Below are 20,230 nucleotides of genomic sequence, written 5' to 3'. Positions count from 1 at the left end.
ACTCATGATCATTGTTGAGGTCCGTAAGCTGAATGAAAATAATTTTCGATTTGCGGAGTGCAACCTTTTGATAGTGTTAAGCTTTAACAAAAAAAATATTAGAAATAACATTATATTGTTGGAAATGATTTACCTGAATTCTCACGATCATGGTAATGATTTCGGAAGAGATGCAATCATGGGCATTCACAATCATTCATCATCAGAAGACAAAATAGGTTTAATATCACTATTTTCTCCAATACCCCCAGCATGGGTACGAGCCATCGTGCAGAGGATTTTACTATTCTTGGATTTTGAAACCACTTTTACATCCATGCCGTATGTTTGTAAAGGCTGGACGAGTTGTTTATATCCTTCCATACGACAAAACAATGAAGGAAATTCGTTTTTATATCAACATAGAGGAGGAGAGGATTACAATGATGCTAATGATGATTCCGAAGATGAAGAAAAATCAATTTGGGAATTACTCTTATATCGGGATTATTCCTCATCATCAAGTAGTAGTGCCATTAAAAAACTGATGGAACGAATTGAATTTGGACAAGTATTCATGTCCAACGAACAAACACGAAAAGATCACGCTACATTTGAGACCTTGTACAAACATTTGAGGAGGAATGATGCTCTAGCACTGAGTGTTCGTCATGTTCGATCCATGACGACGATGTTGACATCTACAGCAGATGATAATGGAAGTATCATGACTTCTAACGATCGTACGTTTGCCAATGATGAAGGATTAATGGTGGATGATGAAAACGATACGAATGAAAATGGGACTCCAATGATGACTTTGAAACAATTAGATCGAGAAGCTCTCTTACATCTCATTCAAACCTATTCGACCAATATTGTAATGAACACACAACAAAGAATTGAACTCTTTGTTGCCTTTCTCAATCAAGTGGATGCCTACAGGACCACAGCTAATTATTTGGAGAATCATCAGCAAGATCTTGACTCGTTAGTAAGCGACTTGTCAATTATTGAAGAAACATTTAAATTTACTCGACTCTGCAAGAGAATTGAGGAGGAAACAGAAGAGGAAACCATTGAGTCCATGAATATTACTCGAAGAACCATGCAAGTGGAGGGAATATTTGTGAACTGGAATTGCGATTTTGTGAAAATGACATTTATCATTGATTTTCCTTATAGTGACCTGAATCCTAATGTTGATATTGACATGGATGTTTTCTATAATTTAGGGGATCTAATTTCCATGTCCATTACTGAGGTTGGGCTTGAGAACTTTTCTGTAATACTAGGAAAGGACTTAGAAAGTGCATATCCTTGGCTAAAAGGAGATTCATCCTCAAGTGCTTTTGGAAGCTCCAATTTTGATGATGATGACAATTTCAGTGAACAGAATGACTTTATCACACAACTAGGAAACACATTCATTTGGAGATGCTTAATGGGAGCCATTTCACTTCAAATAACTCCTATTCATGAATATAACGAAATGACTTTTTCAAGAACAGAAGACTTGTACTACTTTCTCAAATTTGGACAATTAGACATTATGCATGAATGCATGCCACGACTTGATGATCATTTTTGATGAAAAACAGTTCTACTTTGGTTATATTACTACGACAACTTGAATATTGGCTCAAATATTTCAGGATATCCATTCTTTGAGAGGAAAAGTGAACTATATGATTTTTCCAATTTCAGAAATTTTTTTAACATTACCACTTTTCAGATCAATACAATTTCGATTCATTGGTGCTTCCATGAGGAGAAGCCATTCTCAAACTGACGACAGTAATTGAATATTTTTGAAAATTTTCCAAAATTTGGTAATGATCCTAATTTGTCCAATAAGCTAAATGGCTGCATTGAAGAATATCGTTGTTACACATTGAACAGCACACACACAAAAATTTGTGTACACGCTTCCCATTCGAAACTTTGCTTGCACTACATGATTGGTCACCTCATTAACACCATTAATTTCATCTCCCTCATTGGAGTATTGGCCGTGAATGTTTTTTTCACAGAGACCTTTCTCTCCAATTTCGTTCGCTCGTTTGTAGTGGATCAGAAAGGCCTCCAACTCTTCACTCAGTACATTCCCTCTGCCTACTATTCAAAACTCATTCACAATACTCTCACTTACTACATTGGAAATGCAAAAACTGTGGAAAGCGTGAGCAGAAAATACGACGTTGCCTTCTATCCCTTACCTTACACATTCCACATCTGGCTTGTGATTTATGGAGGACTCTTTCTATTTAGTTTCCTCTCTGTGATTAATTCCAATCGAGCACAGAGTGAGAAAATTGGTCGTGTCGTTGGTCCATGGTTTTTATTATCGAATGTGTTAAATACGTGTTGGATCCTTGCATTTTGCTATGACAATATTTTCCTTGCACATTTGATTTTCATGTCTCTCTGGATGAATTTATTTATTATTTATTCGAGTGCCATTCGTATTCGATATGGAAAACATGCTCATGAATATCCTTTATGGGTTCGTTTACCATTTACAGTATACTTGGCATGGATCACAATGGCATTACTTGCTTCGTGTCTGGTCATTCTGCAATATGATGTGATCCAACCTTTCAGTGATGTCTTTTCCAAGCAAAAAGATACATTGTATATATTTCAAATGGATGTATTGAAACATCCCATTCTTTCATTTGCATCCATGTGTGGATATGTGGCTAATTTATTGAATGAAGAACAATGGTCTGCAACAATGGTTACAATTTCTTCAGTGATTGCTTTATGGTTTTCCAAGTTTAAGAGAGATTTCATCTTTGTTGGAGTCGTGTTGTGGACTCAATTTGGAATTTTCTTGAGACATTATTCGAAGGCATTTGTGACATTGAGTGGTGGCATTCCTAGTGTGGTGTCCAATCAAAATGTGAGCACAACAGCAGCTGCTGGGTCGATGTATAATGCTTATTCACTACTTGTTGTGACCTGCTTGACGAATATTGTGTTGATGACGTTTGAATTTTTGTTTTCTGTGTGGGATGTCTTGTCACCTTCTGCCACAGCCACCATTGAGAGAATTATTGAAGAGGAAGCAGAACCAAAAGGATCCAGGCTGGACATTGAATTTACTGGTCCTTCTCAAAAGAAGAAGAAGAGTAAGGTTCTTTAATTTTTTTTTTGATGTTTGATGCTGGCAAACCTATTAAAAGATTGTGTTACTTGTGTCACTGGCAGTTAGAATATTGAGAGTTCAATCTTGATCGAAAATGAAGTGTTAATTGAGTGTTAGTTTGTTGAAACCACAACACATCCACCGAGATGGGAATGACAGAAATAAATTCTCACCTTCGATCATCAAACACAAGAGCATGGTCAAGTGATTATTCTGCAAAGTTGGTTTTTTCAATGATGATTGAAGCTTGTGACGTTGTGATTACTGGTGCGCCTGCTCTGCAGCGTTGCTAGTGGATGTCATCTTTTTTTGTTGATTGCAGATGCAAATAGGTAAAGTTCACCATTCCATTAACAAGAGATTCGGCTCTTGTAATATCACTTGATCAACGTTTATTGAGGAGGCCTCGAAATTTTAAATTTCCAAACCTCAGTTCCGTACTTGTCAAAAGCTCTCACAAACATAAAGCTCTGTTGAACTTCAACAGAGAAAAATCCAGAATCGTTCAAATCATTCAATGAGTACTTGTTGTAAATCATGGGTCGTGTATTTCCAGCACCTCCACCAGAAATGACATACTGTGTTGGAAAACCACTATCTGAACTTGAAAGCCAATTTAACAAATGGTCATGTCCACACAAGTACATGGGTAACTTGTATTTCACAAAGAGAGGTTCAAAATTATCTACAAGTTCTTGAGTGACAGGACCGTGTGATCCAGCACTGTCAAGCAATAAGGACGACGTTGGCAATTCATCATGCACATACACAACACCATGATTTTTGTGACCATTTTAGTTCAATCCGCAATCAACAAAAATCAATAGATATTTTTCACACATGCAAATTTCAATCACAAAATATTAAAAACACAAAAATGAATGCCACAAACAAATACATACCTAAACAATGGATGATGACCCACAACCAAAGTCCATGTATCATTCTTGTTCATATTGGTATTCAAAATATTCTCAACCATTTTGACTTGTTCGTTATTCAATGCTCGTTGTTGGTTCAATGCTGTTTGATTAGCTCTTGAATCTGAGAAGTACTTGTTCACAAATGGATTTGTATCTAACATGACAAATGACACTTTAAATTTGTTTTCAGTAGAAATCTTGTCAAAATTATAAAATTGTTTAGGCAGCTTCCATCTCTTGCTCAATTGTGAATATGCAATCTGAGCTTCTGGGTTTGTTCTATAATCATGATTACCCAAAACAAAATACCAATCCAAATTCTTCAAGCTCTCTTGGACATAAATATCTTCAAATTTTGTTTTAAATTGCACATCATTGACATCTGTCACTCCATTATCATAAATATTGTCTCCAGTTCCAATAATGAATTGACATGGCAATTTTTGTGGATTCATTCCATTTTCAAAGTTACAATATCGAGCCATACTCTCAGCAACTTTTTTCTGTTCATCATTTCCTCTTCCTTGATCTCCAACGACAATGAAATGTAAATAATCACTACTGGGTGTATACGATGGATTGGGATAAATCTTTTTGTTTTGTCCAGGGCCCCAATACAACACTGCGCTCACAACAATCAAAACGATCAATGCTGAAATAATCACGCATCCAATTCCGAACAAAATAGCCAACGTTCCTAAACCGATACGTTTCTTTTGAGGTGCTGAAAAATTTTCTGCAGCAAGGCTGTAATAGTGATGACGAGAGGAGTTTGAAGGATTTGCTCCTCCTTCTCCGCCTCCGAGAGGTTCTTCGGAAAGAGTGTCGTCGTGTGGTTGACTCATTTTTTTGGAAAGATGAATTTGATTGTAATCATGAAACCGAATTTGAATTTGGATTGCGAAACAATCCATTATCTTGTAACAATTCATAGAAAATGCAATAATAAACAATTAATTGGAAGGGTGAAAAATTGTATGTTTCATAAATATAATAAATACAGTAAAAGAGGTGAGATGCGAGAGTGACAGACCCATTAATGGTGTCACATTTCCAATGTGGCTACATGTGGTTTGTGTGTTTCGCCACAACTTAAATCTGAATCGAGTATTTGTAAATTCATGGTTTTCACACAGGGAGATACAAAAAGATAATCTACTGTTTCGAACGTGTTGGTTTCAAAATCAACAAAGGTGGGTTGTAAATTAAGGTTATGGAACCACGTTCCTGAATAAGATTCTGAGGAGGCGTCACTCGCTTCTTCCTCTTCGCTCTCTTCTTCTATCTTGACGAAATCCTTGTCATCCTCTTTTTTAACAGTTGCGGATTTTTGTAATGTTGTTCCAGCAGCTTGAGGAGGCATTAACTGTCTCTGGCATGGAATGATGAGACTTTCCTTATCAATTTTTTCAACTTGTTCATCGTCATCGTCGTCATCGTCACTGTCTGCCAATAAATTAACATCACTGTTGTGTGCACCCAAATCTTGTCCTTGAACCAAAATGCTGAGAGCATTGGATCTTGGTAAACTGTTCAAATTTCCACCAATGATGGTAGGAATAAAAGTGGTTCTATTGGTTATAGCATTGTAGACAGACATTCGGTTTAGCACTTCTTGTCTCAATAATATGGAAGCATATCTTCTTGCCTCCACTCCTTGATCCCAATGTGTATTAAATACAAGTAAATCAATGTGGTCATCCTCTTCATCATAGGGCTTGAAAATAAAAGCACCCCAATTACAAAAACGTGGCACAGTACTATCCCACGACTTGGAGCCTGCCTCTTGTGGAGTTTTACTATACCAAAACGCACCACAATCCACACACTTTAGCGTCTCAGAATTATAAATAATTGGTAAATACTCATTGACCAAGTCGTCGGGATCTTGGTCGGCCTCAATTTTCTTCTTCACATCATTTTTCAACAAGGCAGAAATGATGGATTGATTACCACCCATGGATGCGAGTGGAGATATAAGGGAGGAAGGTACTCCTTCATCGTCATCATCGGAATTACAGGACTTGGAGACCTTGACTGGTTCGGAAGTATGTTTGTGACCACAGCAAAACCATTTATAAACAGGAGGCTCCAAGTCTTCTTCATTTCCATCGTACTCATCGTGCAAATGTTCTTCAGCTTTTGTCAAGTATTTCATTGCTTTCATGGTTTGTTCATAATTCAAATCTTGTAGCAAAATCAAATCGGGAGCCATTTCACCCAATTTCTGAAGAGTGGATCGTTTCCTTCTATTGGTGTTGTTGACATGTTGTTGATCATCCATTCGCTCATCCTCATCTTCATCACTGTCATCATTGTCATCATGACAGACCTTGGAACACCAATCATTTGTGGCACTCCAGGACACCACGTTAATACGTTGTTTCTTCCTCTCAATCTTTCCAAACTGTTCATCAATTTTAGAATCAAACGATGATGATGCTCCTCTACTATGCAAACCAGCCTCCAAGACCTCTACTTTGACATCATGGATCTCATCCACCACAACCATATGATTGATCACTGGTGAGCCTACCGGAGATGAATTTCCCGAAGATACAGTATCATCCAACCATCGGGAAGTTACAGCAATTCTCCTGGCTCCTGACATTCGACCAGTAGAATCATCTTCCTGATACGATGATGATGAAGAGAAGGAAAAAACCGTTTTCCCTTCCTCTCGTTGACTCATTTTTTTGTAATTTTTAACAACCTCTTTACGAAATTAAGAGTGACACATAGTGGTTTAACTCGAGCCAAAATACTCCAGCGAGTTTGTTGGTGAGTTGGCGAGGGTCTAACATAAAAGGGGAGTTGCGTTGAACCACACTATGACCTTGCACTAAAAGCCATCAACTACTTGTTGCAGTGACAGTATCGACAGTGGTAATGTGGAAGACGTCAACGTTTCTTGATGCATCATTTGAGTGCTTTTGTTTATGTACTTTATTGCACAACAACTCTTGCCTCAATTCCAACCGAGAGGGTGTATGTCTTGTAAAGCTTTAGGCAGATCCGCCCGGAATTGCATAACGATTTTTGGCAAAATACAAATAGTACATGCAGAACATTTGCAACTCGTGAGAACAACAATATTTGGATGAAACATGATAATAAGGGACTGATAAATAGCAGCAACAACAACAACAACCGATGAAACTTGAAAATAAGGGACTACTCAATAACAAGCCGTGAGGGGCAGAAGTATGGAACGGATCACGATTACGAGCGGGTGGGTGATGAATATAGTGATACTTCTTCTGATGAAGAGTCTGATGAGTCCTAGGAAATGGCATCATTGGTTCGTATTGAATCTCTCAAAAGGGCATCATTGGTTCGGAAGGCTTGCTGTTGTTCATTATCATCACCACACAACCCAAACGAGAGAAAATATTTATTATTATTAAGGATATTTTAAAAAAAATAATGTTTCTACATTGTAAACAACAACAAGAGTTTGGAATTAATTGGAGGAAAACTAATGGGTTTGTAACTCACCAAACATCCATCCTTTGGAAAAGGATTGGTGTTTGAGGGATTTTCTGCATATTTTGTCATTAGACTTTATTGAGCAGAGTCCCGAGTATTTGAAAAGGGGTGTAGAAGGTAAAAAACTCCATACATACCAATGGCGCAAATTAAATTTTCGCCATGTGAACACACTTTAAGTGATCATTATAAGTGTGAGGAAGAAAGAGCAAAGAAAAAGAAGAAGATTGCTTCTCATTGGCAGAGATTGGAAGTATTGAAAGACATATCTACTGTTGATAAATTTGGAGACTTATTAAGGACTGCTTATTTGGAGCGTGGAATTAGTATCGAACCTCTCTCTCTCGATCAAGGAAAAGCATACGCAACCCAAGAACATTGTATGTTGTTATTTTTAAAACAATTCAATATGGAATGGAGCAAGATTGGTACATTCTTTTTTGATAGATCCATCAACTCATTGAAGAAAAAGTACAAGAAATTGAAAAGAAAGATTAATCGTGCCAGATTGGAAGGAGCGTATGATGCTTCAGATGCAACAAATTTTATCATTCAATGGAGTGTCGATGATTTAACCTTTTCAGAATTCACTGATATTAACACCTTTACCTCTACTGTATCGATAACTTTTCCAGAAACATGGACCAATTCTGACCATTACCATAAAATGATTATGAAAATTGGTCAATTAAGTCCATCCAAACCCTTACCGTTAAAACAAGCACAACCATCATCGAACAAGTCCAATGTATCAACGACTCCAGGAGAACCTTATTCACAGTCGGAAGAGGATTTAATTGTGACATCCTTGCGGAAGGGAATGAATTTGGAACAAATTTACCGAGATTACTTTACACACCGAACATTTCAGTCGCTGAAAAATAAGGTTCGACGGTTAAGAAAAAGGCAACTCTATCACAAACAACAACCATCGAAGAAGAGATTGAATAAGAGAAGGATGGTTCCCAATTCCACTGTTTCGACTGATTCAAAGGAGTTAAGAAAACCGTTTTGGCATGATGATACGGTTGATCGTATGAACAAGATTTGTCCCGTGTCATGTTTTGCCAAGAATGGTACGAAAATACTGACCCAAAGTTGGTTTACCCTCTCCGTTCGCCAACGATGTCCATCCACAAAACCACCTCCGAGCAAGAAGGAATTGGTAGAAAAAGTGTGGTGTAAATCAGAAACTTGGAAAAAGACGCCATGTAAGTGTGGAAATTCCAAGTTTAAAAGGACAGTCTGCTCGTTCAACGGACGCAAGTTTGGGTCAGAAAAGAAGAAGCTTGTTCAGGAATTCAAGGAAGTATCTGCGTTAGAGGAGTCTTTAACAATGCTTCAAGAGAACGGAGTGAATTCATCCACTACTGCAGAGAATGAAGTGAGTTCATTTGTGACTGCTTTGAACGAAGTGAATTCATCCACTACTGCAGAGAATGGAGTGAGTTCCTTTACGATTGCTGAGAATGGAGTGAGTTCATCTATGACTGCTGAGAATGGAGTCAATTCATCCACTACTGCTGAGAATGAAGTGAGTTCATCTACGACTGCTGAGAATGGAGTTAATTCCTCCACTACTGCGGAATCATGATTTGTTCTGAACGTAGTGAAGGGCAGGAATGTTTCGATTGTAAACAATAAAAGAGTTTGGGTTGAGTATTCGAAATAATTTTCATGCTCAAAAAATTTTCTGCATACTAGTACTTCGTCTCCCTTTGCTTTGCTTACTGACTTGCTGTCATCATCCGTGGTTCTATTATTCTTTACTCTCATATTCAACCATATCATTTCATCAACGATACCACATTTAACATAAAAGCTACTCAAATAGCTTTCATCATGTGAAATATGTTCTTGTTGTCTGACAACTCCATTCATCAATTATTCACCACGGAACTCTTTTTTCTCCCGAACCAACGACAACTGTTTCTCGCATCATTCGAATTTGATTACTTTCAGTCTGTTTTCCACACTTTAGCATCGAACTCCATTAGCTATAGTACCTACAGCATTAACGTAATCTTAGCAACGAGATGAATAACTCTTCCATTGGAGTATCAACTTCATTCGTTCTCAGTACTTGCCTGTTTATTTATTTATTTTAATATTAATTCGGAATGGTTGAACGAACGTTATAGCATTCTCAACGTGAACTGACCAAGCCATGATATTATCTAATCTCTTCACAGAAATATCGTTATCCTATTCAGAAATTATGAAGAAAGTGTTGAACGATTGAACTAGTTTGCTGGATCTTGAGACGTAAATTTTGTGGAAAGAACTACATTAGATTGGAATTCTAACGATATATCAACACCATTCCAGTTTTTTCCTCAGAGTGAAACAATATCAAAACGATAAGAAGAGCAATGGACAATATCAAGTTGCAACAAGAGTGTACAAGTAATCCACAACATTGGTCAACATGTAATCCTTCATCACGACACAAGTTGTTGTAGTGATTTTGAAGGGATTGAACAATATTCTTTGGCATCTATTTTAAAAAAAGGACTGTATAGATGAGACAAGATTTCATCATAGTTTGTTTGTTTCGTTGTGACAACAATTATCACTTGACGAACTTAATTGGGAATACTAATTAATCATTAATGCTTTTGATAATGAGAAGCTTGGCGTCATCATGGTACTATGAGTCCTTGACACAACCTTGAACAATAATTTTTCCTCTTGCAATTGCCACTGATGCCTTAAATGTCAAACGAGGACTTCTTGTCATACTCTACTGATAGCCATCCAGATGATAGCCACCAATCCAATCTTGTAATTGTAATCACTAAGACTCACGATTCGACCAATTCAAATATCAAAAAATCGTAGCACAGCCTAGTAGTGTCCCTATTCATCACTCATTATTTTTCACACAACTAACTCAAAACAAAGGTGATGAAAACCATTGATGCATTTTTCAGTTGGAAAGTCAAATACTGGATTTCTATGAATTTTTTAGAAGTCAGTTGTAGAAAGTAACAACTGGAGCATTCTATATGGTCGTTACAAATGCGGGTTTATCAAGACCATCATTTCGATTCATCCTGGATTTTCGAATGGTGGAATATAAGTTTCTCTCATATTAGACACGTTGCTCACTACTTGAAACTTTTTAAGAAAGAAAGACGTTCGAATTTCGCTTCCTCCTATTAAGTCTCGTTCCAAGACCAGTCTCTCTCCCAAGTATACTCTAGGACAAATTTAATTTGGAATGTTGGTTTACATTTACACTTGCGTGGTTGATGTGTTGACGTTAGCTTTCTCTCTATTTGGGATCACATTGTGACTATAATTATGGATTTCCTTAATGTTTCCTAGGTGGCCATTTGTATTAGAAAAATGCAGTCTCATTCCGCTCAAACCGTAGAACTCTATAATACATCTCTCGTATTCGTTTTACAACAATGTGAATCCCAACCGGTTAAATCGAGAGTCAAACAGAAAATCGAGAAAATTTAAGTTACCATTTCGAAGCCAAGTTTAATAGAGACTGGATTTCTTGACGTAATCAACTCTGGTATTACACCATTCCTACACCGTTAAAATGTACAACTCGTCAATGATGAATATGTAGGATTGAAACACATCAATGATGATCTACAGATATGCCAATAGGGACCTCAAAACTCTCCAGAAAATTGAACAAGAGAATATTGGAAGCTCTCTCGGTTTAGACACACCAGCCCCAATCATCGTCAACCCAAATACTTCTCGTCAATGTTTATGGAATGCATGTTAGCCCTAACGTCCTAGTCAGCAAATTCAATCATAACTGTGAAACAGGTCTCATATTAGTTAGAAGCTGCGATTTTCTCTTCCCAGTCAACAACGCAACACAGATATACCTTTACAACCCCAACATCGAGTTCAGACGAGGCATTACAGCACAGCACTCAGTTCTTTAAGGACAGATGATGGAATATTTGATCATCTATTTACAATTTTCAACTCTTTGATCTGTCAAACAGATGTAAAGAATGCTAAAGATCCGACAAGTTTACAAAATCTGAAATGTTGATTTGGTACGAAAATGAATTATGATGGACATTTTGGATTTGGAGGAAATAGCGAAGGTATTGAATAGATTAAACTTCGATTCTCCTTCGAAATTACTCAAACAGTAGGCGATTTGAGCAATCCTACTCAGGAGACAATTGATCGAATTTTAAGGTTATATTCCACCCCTACGAAGTGTCGAAGACTGGTTGATTAGCCTTGAAGATGGATGTCCCTCATTATTTCCTCTCAGTCTCGTCCTGCTAGTATTATCATATGGTAAACAAATTTGCGACTATAGGTTCAGCTGTCACAATTCACTCCACAGTTCATTAGAACAATCATTGCAGTTTCGGACGATGTGAGAAACAACTCAATCAGCAGTTGTGTCTTTATATTGAAGCTGATCCCAACCAATAATTGACATTATTTTGTCGTAAGCTTGAGGGATATTACTACCTCCCGATTAACCATCCTCTCACTGGTTCTCAATACGGCTCAGAGTAATTGGTATTCGTGTTCCAAGAAGTTTATTTATATGCGAGCCTTAGACACAATTATTCAACTAGTTCCGATTATTTGGAGATGATTGTCTTCAAAGTGTAAGCAATCTGCTTCACCTTTGTACAGTTTTAAGTGTAATTGTTTCTCCACGTCCTTCAGCCCGCAAGAGGGATTTCGATATCTTATGATCTCTACTCGTGATTGGTCGTGGTATTCAGTTTCAAATGGTGGTCGACTCAATCCAAATACCTTGCTAGACTAGTAGAAACCGTATTGTTCAGAACCATTCAGTTCTTTTCGCTGAGATGGAAAGAGGGTGGTTAAATTAACAAGTTGATTTGGAGGAATAGTTTATAGTTTCTACAAAGATCTGATCTTTTGTATACAGCAAGTAGCGACCTCATTAGCTCCTCTCGCATCTTTAATTTGATCACCACACGTAATCCACAACAGTCTCCAGAAGACCGTTTTTACATTCCCACGCTTCGGCTTTTGAGTTTAATTTAAGTTTATTGGCTCGTCTTTGTGAATTGAGGTGGTCAAAGGTGAAATGGTCAAACCAAATCAGGTTGGAATGATTCTAATTTCAGTGATCACACGACAAGGTTTTTTCTTTAATGATCACTCGACAAGGTCTTTCTTTAATGATCAACCTTGCCATGATTAATCCTGGTCAAGGTTTCAACACCTTTTGTCCTATTCGGATCTTAGCCACCTAACAGTCAATATCTTACGTCAACTCAAATAATTTGCAACACAATAGACAAATTGACAACACTTTGAAGATCTCCGGTCATAACTGGCGATTTGGTGCATCCACCAATAATTTTCCTCTAAGGAATACCAATATTAATGTAAACAAAATTATGGGTCGATGGGTGTCAGATATGTGCCTAGTTGCGCTAGACGATGTTGTATTGCAGAAGAGCGATTTCACCTCCATATTTTTTTTTCAATACTCGGAACTAACCCATTAGTTTTCCTCCAATTAATTCCAAACTCTTGTTGTTGTTTACAATGTAGAAACATGATTTGTTCTGAACGTAGTGAAGGGCAGGAATGTTTCGATTGTAAACAATAAAAGAGTTTGGGTTGAGTATTCGAAATAATTTTCATGCTCAAAAAATTTTCTGCATACTAGTACTTCGTCTCCCTTTGCTTTGCTTACTGACTTCCCACCCATCGCACTCCCACCCTTATCATGCTTTCTTAAGCTTTTCAAGTTCCTTTTTCGCTGATCCTTAATGTTCTTGTGGTAAGGAAGGACATTATGACAGTGCGGGACTGCCTTGTTCGAATCTTTTCGACAAGTAATTGAACATTTACTTTTTAACCTTATTTTAATATTTATTTATTTTACATTACTGTGACATTATCACCACCTTTGATACTTGGTTTATTTATGATGATGTGAGTTGATCACAATCCATCTTCTTCATCACTTCCTTCTTACTTCCTTGCGTTTCTCTGGTTTTCTCCTTTTTTTCCGCTGAGCGGTTTTTGGAGTTTTTTACCTTCTACACCCCTTTTCAAATACTCGGGACTCTGCTCAATAAAGTCTAATGACAAAATATGCAGAAAATCCCTCAAACACCAATCCTTTTCCAAAGGATGGATGTTTGGCGAGTTACAAACCCATTAGTTTTCCTCCAATTAATTCCAAACTCTTGTTGTTGTTTACAATGTAGAAACAAAGGAAAAAGCTGATGACACTATCGAGAAATTGCTAAAACAAATTTACACCTCCTTCTCAATCTCAAACGAAGACAATTATTTTGTGAGAACAAAGAAAGTGAGATTGAAACTCACCTCAGAACAAAAGAAGGTCTTTGAAAGATTTTTCTTCAATTCTAACCATGCTTATAATGAAGCATGTCTCCTTCATTTCATGTTAGAGCAAAACAAGGGAAAAACACTCCTTACCACCACAGAAGACGATTACTTTAAAATTTTGAAGAATCCCCAAACCAACCTGAGATTCCAACAAACTAGATGGCTATGGGATCAAGAGTTGAAACATTGTCCAGCAGATATTAAATTGAACGCTGTGAAAGACTTTGTCAAGGCTGAGAAAATTACTAGATATAAAAACAAGCAAGCAGCAGAAAAGGAATCCAAAGAGGCTGCTCGAAAGGCCAAAAACCAATTTCTTAAAAAGGTTCAAAAAGGAAAGAAGGAGATGATTACTGATGAGGAATTGAACGAAAGATTTAATCCCAAACATTTTACTCGACAACCTCGTGAATTCGAAATGAAAGGACGAAGCAATCAACATCCATATCAATCGTTCAAGGTGACAAACATTTCATTATCACAGGAAGGAGTGTTGTTAAAACCTACCTTTTTTAAAGGGAATGAAAGTGCATGTCCTTCCAAGAAATCTACGGATCATCTTTTGAAATTTTATTATCCTGCAAGAGCACGAAAGTGGTTAAAGGAAGAGATTGGTATGTATATATATGTATTTCGATTTTACTTACATGCATGTGATTTGAATCTCTTACATGAATGTGACTGATTCATGTAATTGGAACTTTTTTGAATTCTAATTTTTCCATGATTGCCCAAACAAGACAACAAAAAATTTTCACACGAGACAACCTTTGTACGAGAAAGAGGAAGATATTTTGTTTGCCTTCCAGTCCGTTATCACAAAGCTTTAACTCGACAAGAATTCCAACGGTTTGATAAAAGCTTCTACGAGTCCAATTCGAACAGTGGAATTGAATATGACAAGATATTTCTCAAGGACTGCCCACAACCTTCTCAAAATGAACTCAGAAAGGAATACATTGCATTGGATCCAGGTGTTCGATGCTTCATGTATGGTTATGATAGTAATGGAGACGCGTTGGAGTTTGCCGCTCAAGGAGAAAACACCATACTCTTTTCCCTTTCTCTAAAGCAAGATCAGCTCAGGTCGGAAATTGCCAAGAACAAATTTCTAAAATACAATTCTCGGCAGGAACGAAAATTTTATAAGGGTTTAAGAAAAGCCTTAAAAAAGAAGATTAGAAGGCTGGAAAGCAAAATTAGAAATAAGGTGAATGATATGCATAACAAAATCATTGACTATTTAACTTTCCACTATTCTGAAATTATAATACCTGAATTTAATGTCAAGGCCATGATTGCTAGAAAACAAAAACAAAGGAAGCGTCAAGGAAAAGAAGATACCACGTGTCAAGGACAAGAAGGTTATACTAATGGCCAAACGGAGAATATGGATGTGCGAACAGAACCTCTTGTTGCATCGTCTTCACCATTCGAAGGATGGGAATCAAGGGACACCACCACAAGTGAAACCACCACCAACACCTCCGAATGGGTTGGAAGAAAAATTACTAGAAAAACTGTTCGCCAAATGTTGCGATTTAGACACTATGATTTTCGAATGAAACTCTTGCAAAAGGCAGAAATGCGTGGATGCAAGGTACATGTTGTCACAGAACAATATACATCGAAAACGTGTGGAAATTGTTCAGTGATCAAGGAAGACCTTTATGGAAGCAAATGGTTTCATTGCAATCATTGTCACTTCCACATCCCTCGTGACGGTAATGGAGCAAGAAATATTTTGATCAAGAATTACCATCATTTATTACATTGGTAAGTTGAAGAGACAACTAAAATGATTCATCATTCGGGCCATAGATCTATATAATAATAACTATGTGATTATCATTCTGTCAAGATGATAATTCCGTCTCTCGTGTGAGAGATGAGTATGTGATCGGAGCACTTTAAAACACCAAAAAATCATTGTTGTCATTGATGGAGTATGGTGTGCTCTCCGAGTAAGTGTTGTTGTTGTTGTTCATTATTTTTAACGTGTGTGACTTTTTAATTTTGTAAAGACCTGTAATTTTTGTTCTGAGGTTATCAGAATTGAGAGAAAGGCATCCCCAATGGATCTAATGAATGAGACGTCTCTTGTGTGATCCCAATGTTTTTCCATTTCTTGAATTGGATTTTGAAAATATTCCTCCAAAAAGTAACAAACCAAACCATTGCCAAATGAAAAATAATCCCACAATTAATACAAACACAATTTCAACACCACTTTGAAATCTCATTTTGGAAGCGATTGCGTTTTGTCGAGATCTCAAACTGGTCCAAGTTTGATGAGAAGTGTCAGAGCCGTGATGTTGAAAAGCTGACGACACTTGAAGGATGGAATTTTCATGTTTTCTTGCCTGTTGTTCTTGAACTTGTCTTAATAGAGAAAGCCAGTAGAAAAAGTAGAATTGTTTGCATCGCTTGGGATGGTCTGTATGGAATCGTTTCATTTTCAAGTCAATATCGAGAAGAGTTTCGTCCAGCAATGCTTTCTTTTGTGAATCTACAGAAATGTTGGATGTGAAATTTGACAGGGAAGAAGGATTATGTACAAAAGCAGAATTCGATTCTGTAGGTTGTTGAAGTTGAGAACTATTTCTAAAGACTTTTCCATTTTTGTGAGTGGAATTGGTAATTTCATGAAATTCTTTTCGTTTCAAGTGAAAACTCAATCGAATGACTCTTTCTCTCCAGAATTGAGTCGACTCTGTTACTACTTCATACCATTCTCGACATGTGAGTAAAACACTGAAAATGTTTGCACGAGCAAAAGCAGACAAGAAATCTTCTTCACACAAGAAGGAAGTATTGGTTGTGGCTGTGGTTGCAGTAGTGAAACCATTCTTGTTGGAGACTCCACCTTTCTGAAATAAATAGCTAAAAATGTTTTCGAGAATTTCACGAGGCAATTCCTTAATATGGTGTCGCTGAGGACTTGAATTGGTTTGTTGACAGTTGTCAGATTTGCTGTTGCTTCTGGAGAAATTGTGAGGAGAGAGGTACAAAGATTCAGAAGAGGTGTTTGAATGGGAGGTACTTTTGAGTATCAACAGTCGATTCATAACAAGAGTTAAACCATCGAATAATTGCTGAAGTTTTCGAGGAGTGACAGCATGTAAAAGTTTTGACAAGTGACTGTCATCTCCACCAGAGTAGTGTGCCACTTGATGATAATAATAGTTGAGTAAATATCTTCCATTTTCATCCCATTCATGAATCAATTGTTCTTTTGCTTCCTTCAACAATTCTTTAAGCTTCCTCAATAAATTACCAAATTTAGAGAAACCACTTCTCAACATTTCTTCACTTTCTTCAACGACACTACCACATGGATCATCTCTGAATATTCTCTCAATCCTTCTCCTTTCCATACCAACTCCTCTTCTCCCACGTTCTTCTTCATATGGTCGTTGATCTGAATTCTCAATAAACTCGTCACTCTCCTCCATTTCGTTTCCATTCATGGATGATTCCTCCTGATCAGAGTCCAACACCAATTCTTCTTCTAAACTTTCAGTTTCAATCGAAAAGGTTTGACTTTCACATAACGACGATGGTGATCGATACATGTAAGAATCATCTCCAGCCATGACATCTCCTTGTGCATCGTTTACCAATTCATGTTCGATAAGGATGTTTTTGAATCTTGTTTGATTATTTGAATGATTATTTGTTTGGTTGTTATTGTTGTTAAGATTTAATTGTTGTTGTAATAACAACTCTCCAAGAAGATGAAATGAAGGAGGAAGAGGAGAACTCAAATCCAATGAAGAATCCAACGAACCATTTGGAGAATCCAAGATCAAAGGACTCTGATCCGATCGAGTTTGTTTAGTTGTTGTTGTTGGTTCGGACCATTCTTCATCATGATGATGATCGTCCATTGAAATACAATCATTTTCCAAGGATTCAAAATTTGTATATTTTGATTGTTTTTCAAGTGTTTGATTTCTCATGGTAGTCATTAATGGAGGTAGAGAAGAATGGGGATGATCGTGAGGATCGTTTCGATGATGTTTCTTGTGGCAATTGTGGTGTGTAGTGAGAACCATAATGTGATCGGGAGGTTGAGGATTGTTAAGTCACCACTTTGAGTTTAAATTTTGCGATAATTGGAGATTGGAAATTCAACTGGTTCCAAGAAATAACTCCTGTTCGTTTTTAAATAATTCGGATGGAAAACTTGTAGTAAAACGACAAGTGACTTGATGTGTGTGCAATGAAGAATTTTTCTCTGCTTGTACTTACAGCCGAGCGTTCTTTTTCAACCAATGATGATGCAGTGTATTGTTTGATTTCATGGAACCAACAATTTTTGTTCTCGGGAAATTAAGGATCACATGGAAAATATTGAGGAAGTCCATTTTTGGCATTTTCCTATTTGTACAAAAAGCCCAAACAGTTTGGATTGCACATTTGTTTTGAACAGCACATGAGTGATTGTTTGCATTCATCATTCTTTGACATACATGCAAGAGGGTTTTATTTTCGTTGAATTTGGAAAGCTTTGTTTTGAGTGAATGAATAAATTGGGCGTTCTTCATTTTGATCTCTACTTGATGGACTTGCCTTATTGTCGTCCTGAACAATACTCATTGTTGTGGAAGCAACTTCAACCTTAATTTACAACGTTTATTTACATTTTGGGAATTTACATTTTCTCTAGGCGTCAAAAATTCAATGATTGCAAAATTATTGAAAAACCTCTCTTACTTCTTCTCTTGGTGATTCTTATTGTCATTATTATTAGTCTTCAAGTCATGAATCTTTTTAATTTTCATTTCCTTCAAAAAGTCCATACTTTGTTTGAATCTGAAATGCGAATCCAACAAGGTAATGGAAATGTCCCTCTCCAATGAATCAAACAAAGAATCACTCAATGAATGAATGGTCTTATCTTCATATTGTTGTAAAGCATTCTTAACGACCTCTGCTGAACTTTTAGTTATATTCAACGATTTCATTCCATTCACATCTAAAAATGTGTTGTAAATGTCTTTCACGAGAGAATATTTTCGAGCTTCTACTTGTTCAATTTCATTGCCCAATTCTGTGGCTGAGGACATGGAACGTTGTCTTTTTTTGGAAGTATCCAGAGTGCTTAAAGAATTGGAACTAGTGCCAGCCAATGTGCTGTTGAGAGTTGGAATTTGCAGAGTAATTTGATTTTCTTGATTGGTGACGTGAGGCTGTGAAGCCACCGAATGCAAACTCGTGTCCCCAGAATTGGTCGAAACTTCATCATCTGAATGTACCAATTCAAATAAATGTTCACACAATTTCTTATAGACATCAACTTGTTCTAAAAAATCGAAATTTTCTTGATTCAATTCCTTAATACAATGTTTCTTGAAAAGAGCTTTCAATTTTGGATTATTCATCGTATCTTGCAATTCAATGGCTCTAGCTCTTTGCAGACGTTGTTGATAAATTCCATCTCTATTAATGGCAAATCCTAAAATGAAAGCAATTGCTGGAACTGTAATTGCAATAGCTACCGAAAGATAAATGAGAGAAGTGAGCATGGCAATTTCACTCGATTCAATTGCTTTTTGCTGAGTTGTTAAAATGTAGTGTAATAAGGAATCAAGCAGAGTACCATATGCACTTCGTTCCCTTAAAAATCGATCCGAAGTCAACATTTGTACTGCCTGTGTGAAATTTCCATTCACTATCAATGTTGCAGCAATTTCATTTGAAATTTCCAAATCTCGTGTGACATCTTCTGCATACGAAACATTGTAAATATCTCTTGGAATGGTATCAAACAAGTAATTGGTTAAATTTTTCACTGTGTACTTATAATTGTTATAATACGACATGTAAGATGCATTGTGTGAATAGGCAGCCACAAGAGTATACGCATCAATCCATGCCTGATACAACATGATTTCAGATCGTGCCACTAAAATGGCAATGTCCTGATGAGCACTTGAATTTTGTCCAAAAATGAGCAATGCCAACAAGACAAAAAATGTGAAGGCACACATCACCATTCCCAACACAGCCAATGCTTTCATCCAGGTCAATTCGAGCACTCCACAACATGTTTGAACACTCACTCGATGTCGGGAGAATGTCATGACGGAAGGTTTTTTATGTCGACGAATGGATCGTAGAGGGAGATACTGTGCTCAATTAACTCGGAACGGAGTTTTGAGATCGGTCTTCCTTAATGAAATTGAAAGAGGTGGCGGGAATTGGGAGATACCATTTTTTTTTGAACGTTCCAGTGAAACGATATTGTTTCAAAAGTTTTCTGTCTTAATCCCAAATTTTTGTTATGAACATCCCAAAAGTTATTTGGTATGATCTAACGACTTTTTGATTTCTTTTG

At 36.9% G+C, this 20,230-nt stretch overlaps 8 protein-coding genes across 8 annotated transcripts; 4 read left to right on the top strand and 4 right to left on the bottom strand.

Moving 5' to 3' along the window:
- Positions 1-4: 4 nt before the first annotated feature.
- Positions 5-1,570, top strand: C9374_010685 (uncharacterized protein; the record flags this gene model as incomplete). The annotated part of the gene is made up of 1 exon (XM_044686256.1): positions 5-1,570. The coding sequence occupies one exon, from the start codon at positions 5-7 to the stop codon at positions 1,568-1,570; it is 1,566 nt and encodes a 521-aa protein (XP_044543840.1).
- A 366-nt stretch (positions 1,571-1,936) lies between these two features.
- On the top strand, positions 1,937-3,127 carry C9374_010684 (uncharacterized protein; the record flags this gene model as incomplete). Its single annotated transcript, XM_044686255.1, has 1 exon — positions 1,937-3,127. One exon carries the CDS (start codon positions 1,937-1,939, stop codon positions 3,125-3,127), a length of 1,191 nt encoding a protein of 396 aa, XP_044543839.1.
- A 395-nt stretch (positions 3,128-3,522) lies between these two features.
- C9374_010683 (uncharacterized protein) lies at positions 3,523-4,898 on the bottom strand (the record flags this gene model as incomplete). The annotated part of the gene is made up of 2 exons (XM_044686254.1): positions 3,523-3,853; positions 4,033-4,898. The coding sequence occupies 2 exons, from the start codon at positions 4,896-4,898 to the stop codon at positions 3,523-3,525; spliced, it is 1,197 nt and encodes a 398-aa protein (XP_044543838.1).
- A 200-nt stretch (positions 4,899-5,098) lies between these two features.
- On the bottom strand, positions 5,099-6,745 carry C9374_010682 (uncharacterized protein; the record flags this gene model as incomplete). Its single annotated transcript, XM_044686253.1, has 1 exon — positions 5,099-6,745. The coding sequence occupies one exon, from the start codon at positions 6,743-6,745 to the stop codon at positions 5,099-5,101; it is 1,647 nt and encodes a 548-aa protein (XP_044543837.1).
- A 936-nt stretch (positions 6,746-7,681) lies between these two features.
- On the top strand, positions 7,682-9,136 carry C9374_010681 (uncharacterized protein; the record flags this gene model as incomplete). Its single annotated transcript, XM_044686252.1, has 1 exon — positions 7,682-9,136. The coding sequence occupies one exon, from the start codon at positions 7,682-7,684 to the stop codon at positions 9,134-9,136; it is 1,455 nt and encodes a 484-aa protein (XP_044543836.1).
- Positions 9,137-13,942: 4,806 nt separating this feature from the next.
- On the top strand, positions 13,943-15,667 carry C9374_010680 (uncharacterized protein; the record flags this gene model as incomplete). Its single annotated transcript, XM_044686251.1, has 2 exons — positions 13,943-14,501; positions 14,628-15,667. 2 exons carry the CDS (start codon positions 13,943-13,945, stop codon positions 15,665-15,667), a joined length of 1,599 nt encoding a protein of 532 aa, XP_044543835.1.
- Positions 15,668-15,968: 301 nt separating this feature from the next.
- C9374_010679 (uncharacterized protein) lies at positions 15,969-17,945 on the bottom strand (the record flags this gene model as incomplete). Its single annotated transcript, XM_044686249.1, has 1 exon — positions 15,969-17,945. One exon carries the CDS (start codon positions 17,943-17,945, stop codon positions 15,969-15,971), a length of 1,977 nt encoding a protein of 658 aa, XP_044543834.1.
- A 657-nt stretch (positions 17,946-18,602) lies between these two features.
- Positions 18,603-19,976, bottom strand: C9374_010678 (uncharacterized protein; the record flags this gene model as incomplete). Its single annotated transcript, XM_044686248.1, has 1 exon — positions 18,603-19,976. The coding sequence occupies one exon, from the start codon at positions 19,974-19,976 to the stop codon at positions 18,603-18,605; it is 1,374 nt and encodes a 457-aa protein (XP_044543833.1).
- Between the last annotated feature and the right edge of the window lie 254 nt (positions 19,977-20,230).

The sequence above is a fragment of the Naegleria lovaniensis genome, assembly GCF_003324165.1.
Source record: "Naegleria lovaniensis strain ATCC 30569 chromosome Unknown tig044, whole genome shotgun sequence".
Lineage (NCBI taxonomy): Eukaryota > Heterolobosea > Eutetramitea > Acrasida > Naegleriidae > Naegleria > Naegleria lovaniensis.
The sequence above is the reverse complement of the archived record's forward strand: the minus strand, read 5'-3'. Positions and strand labels throughout refer to the sequence as shown.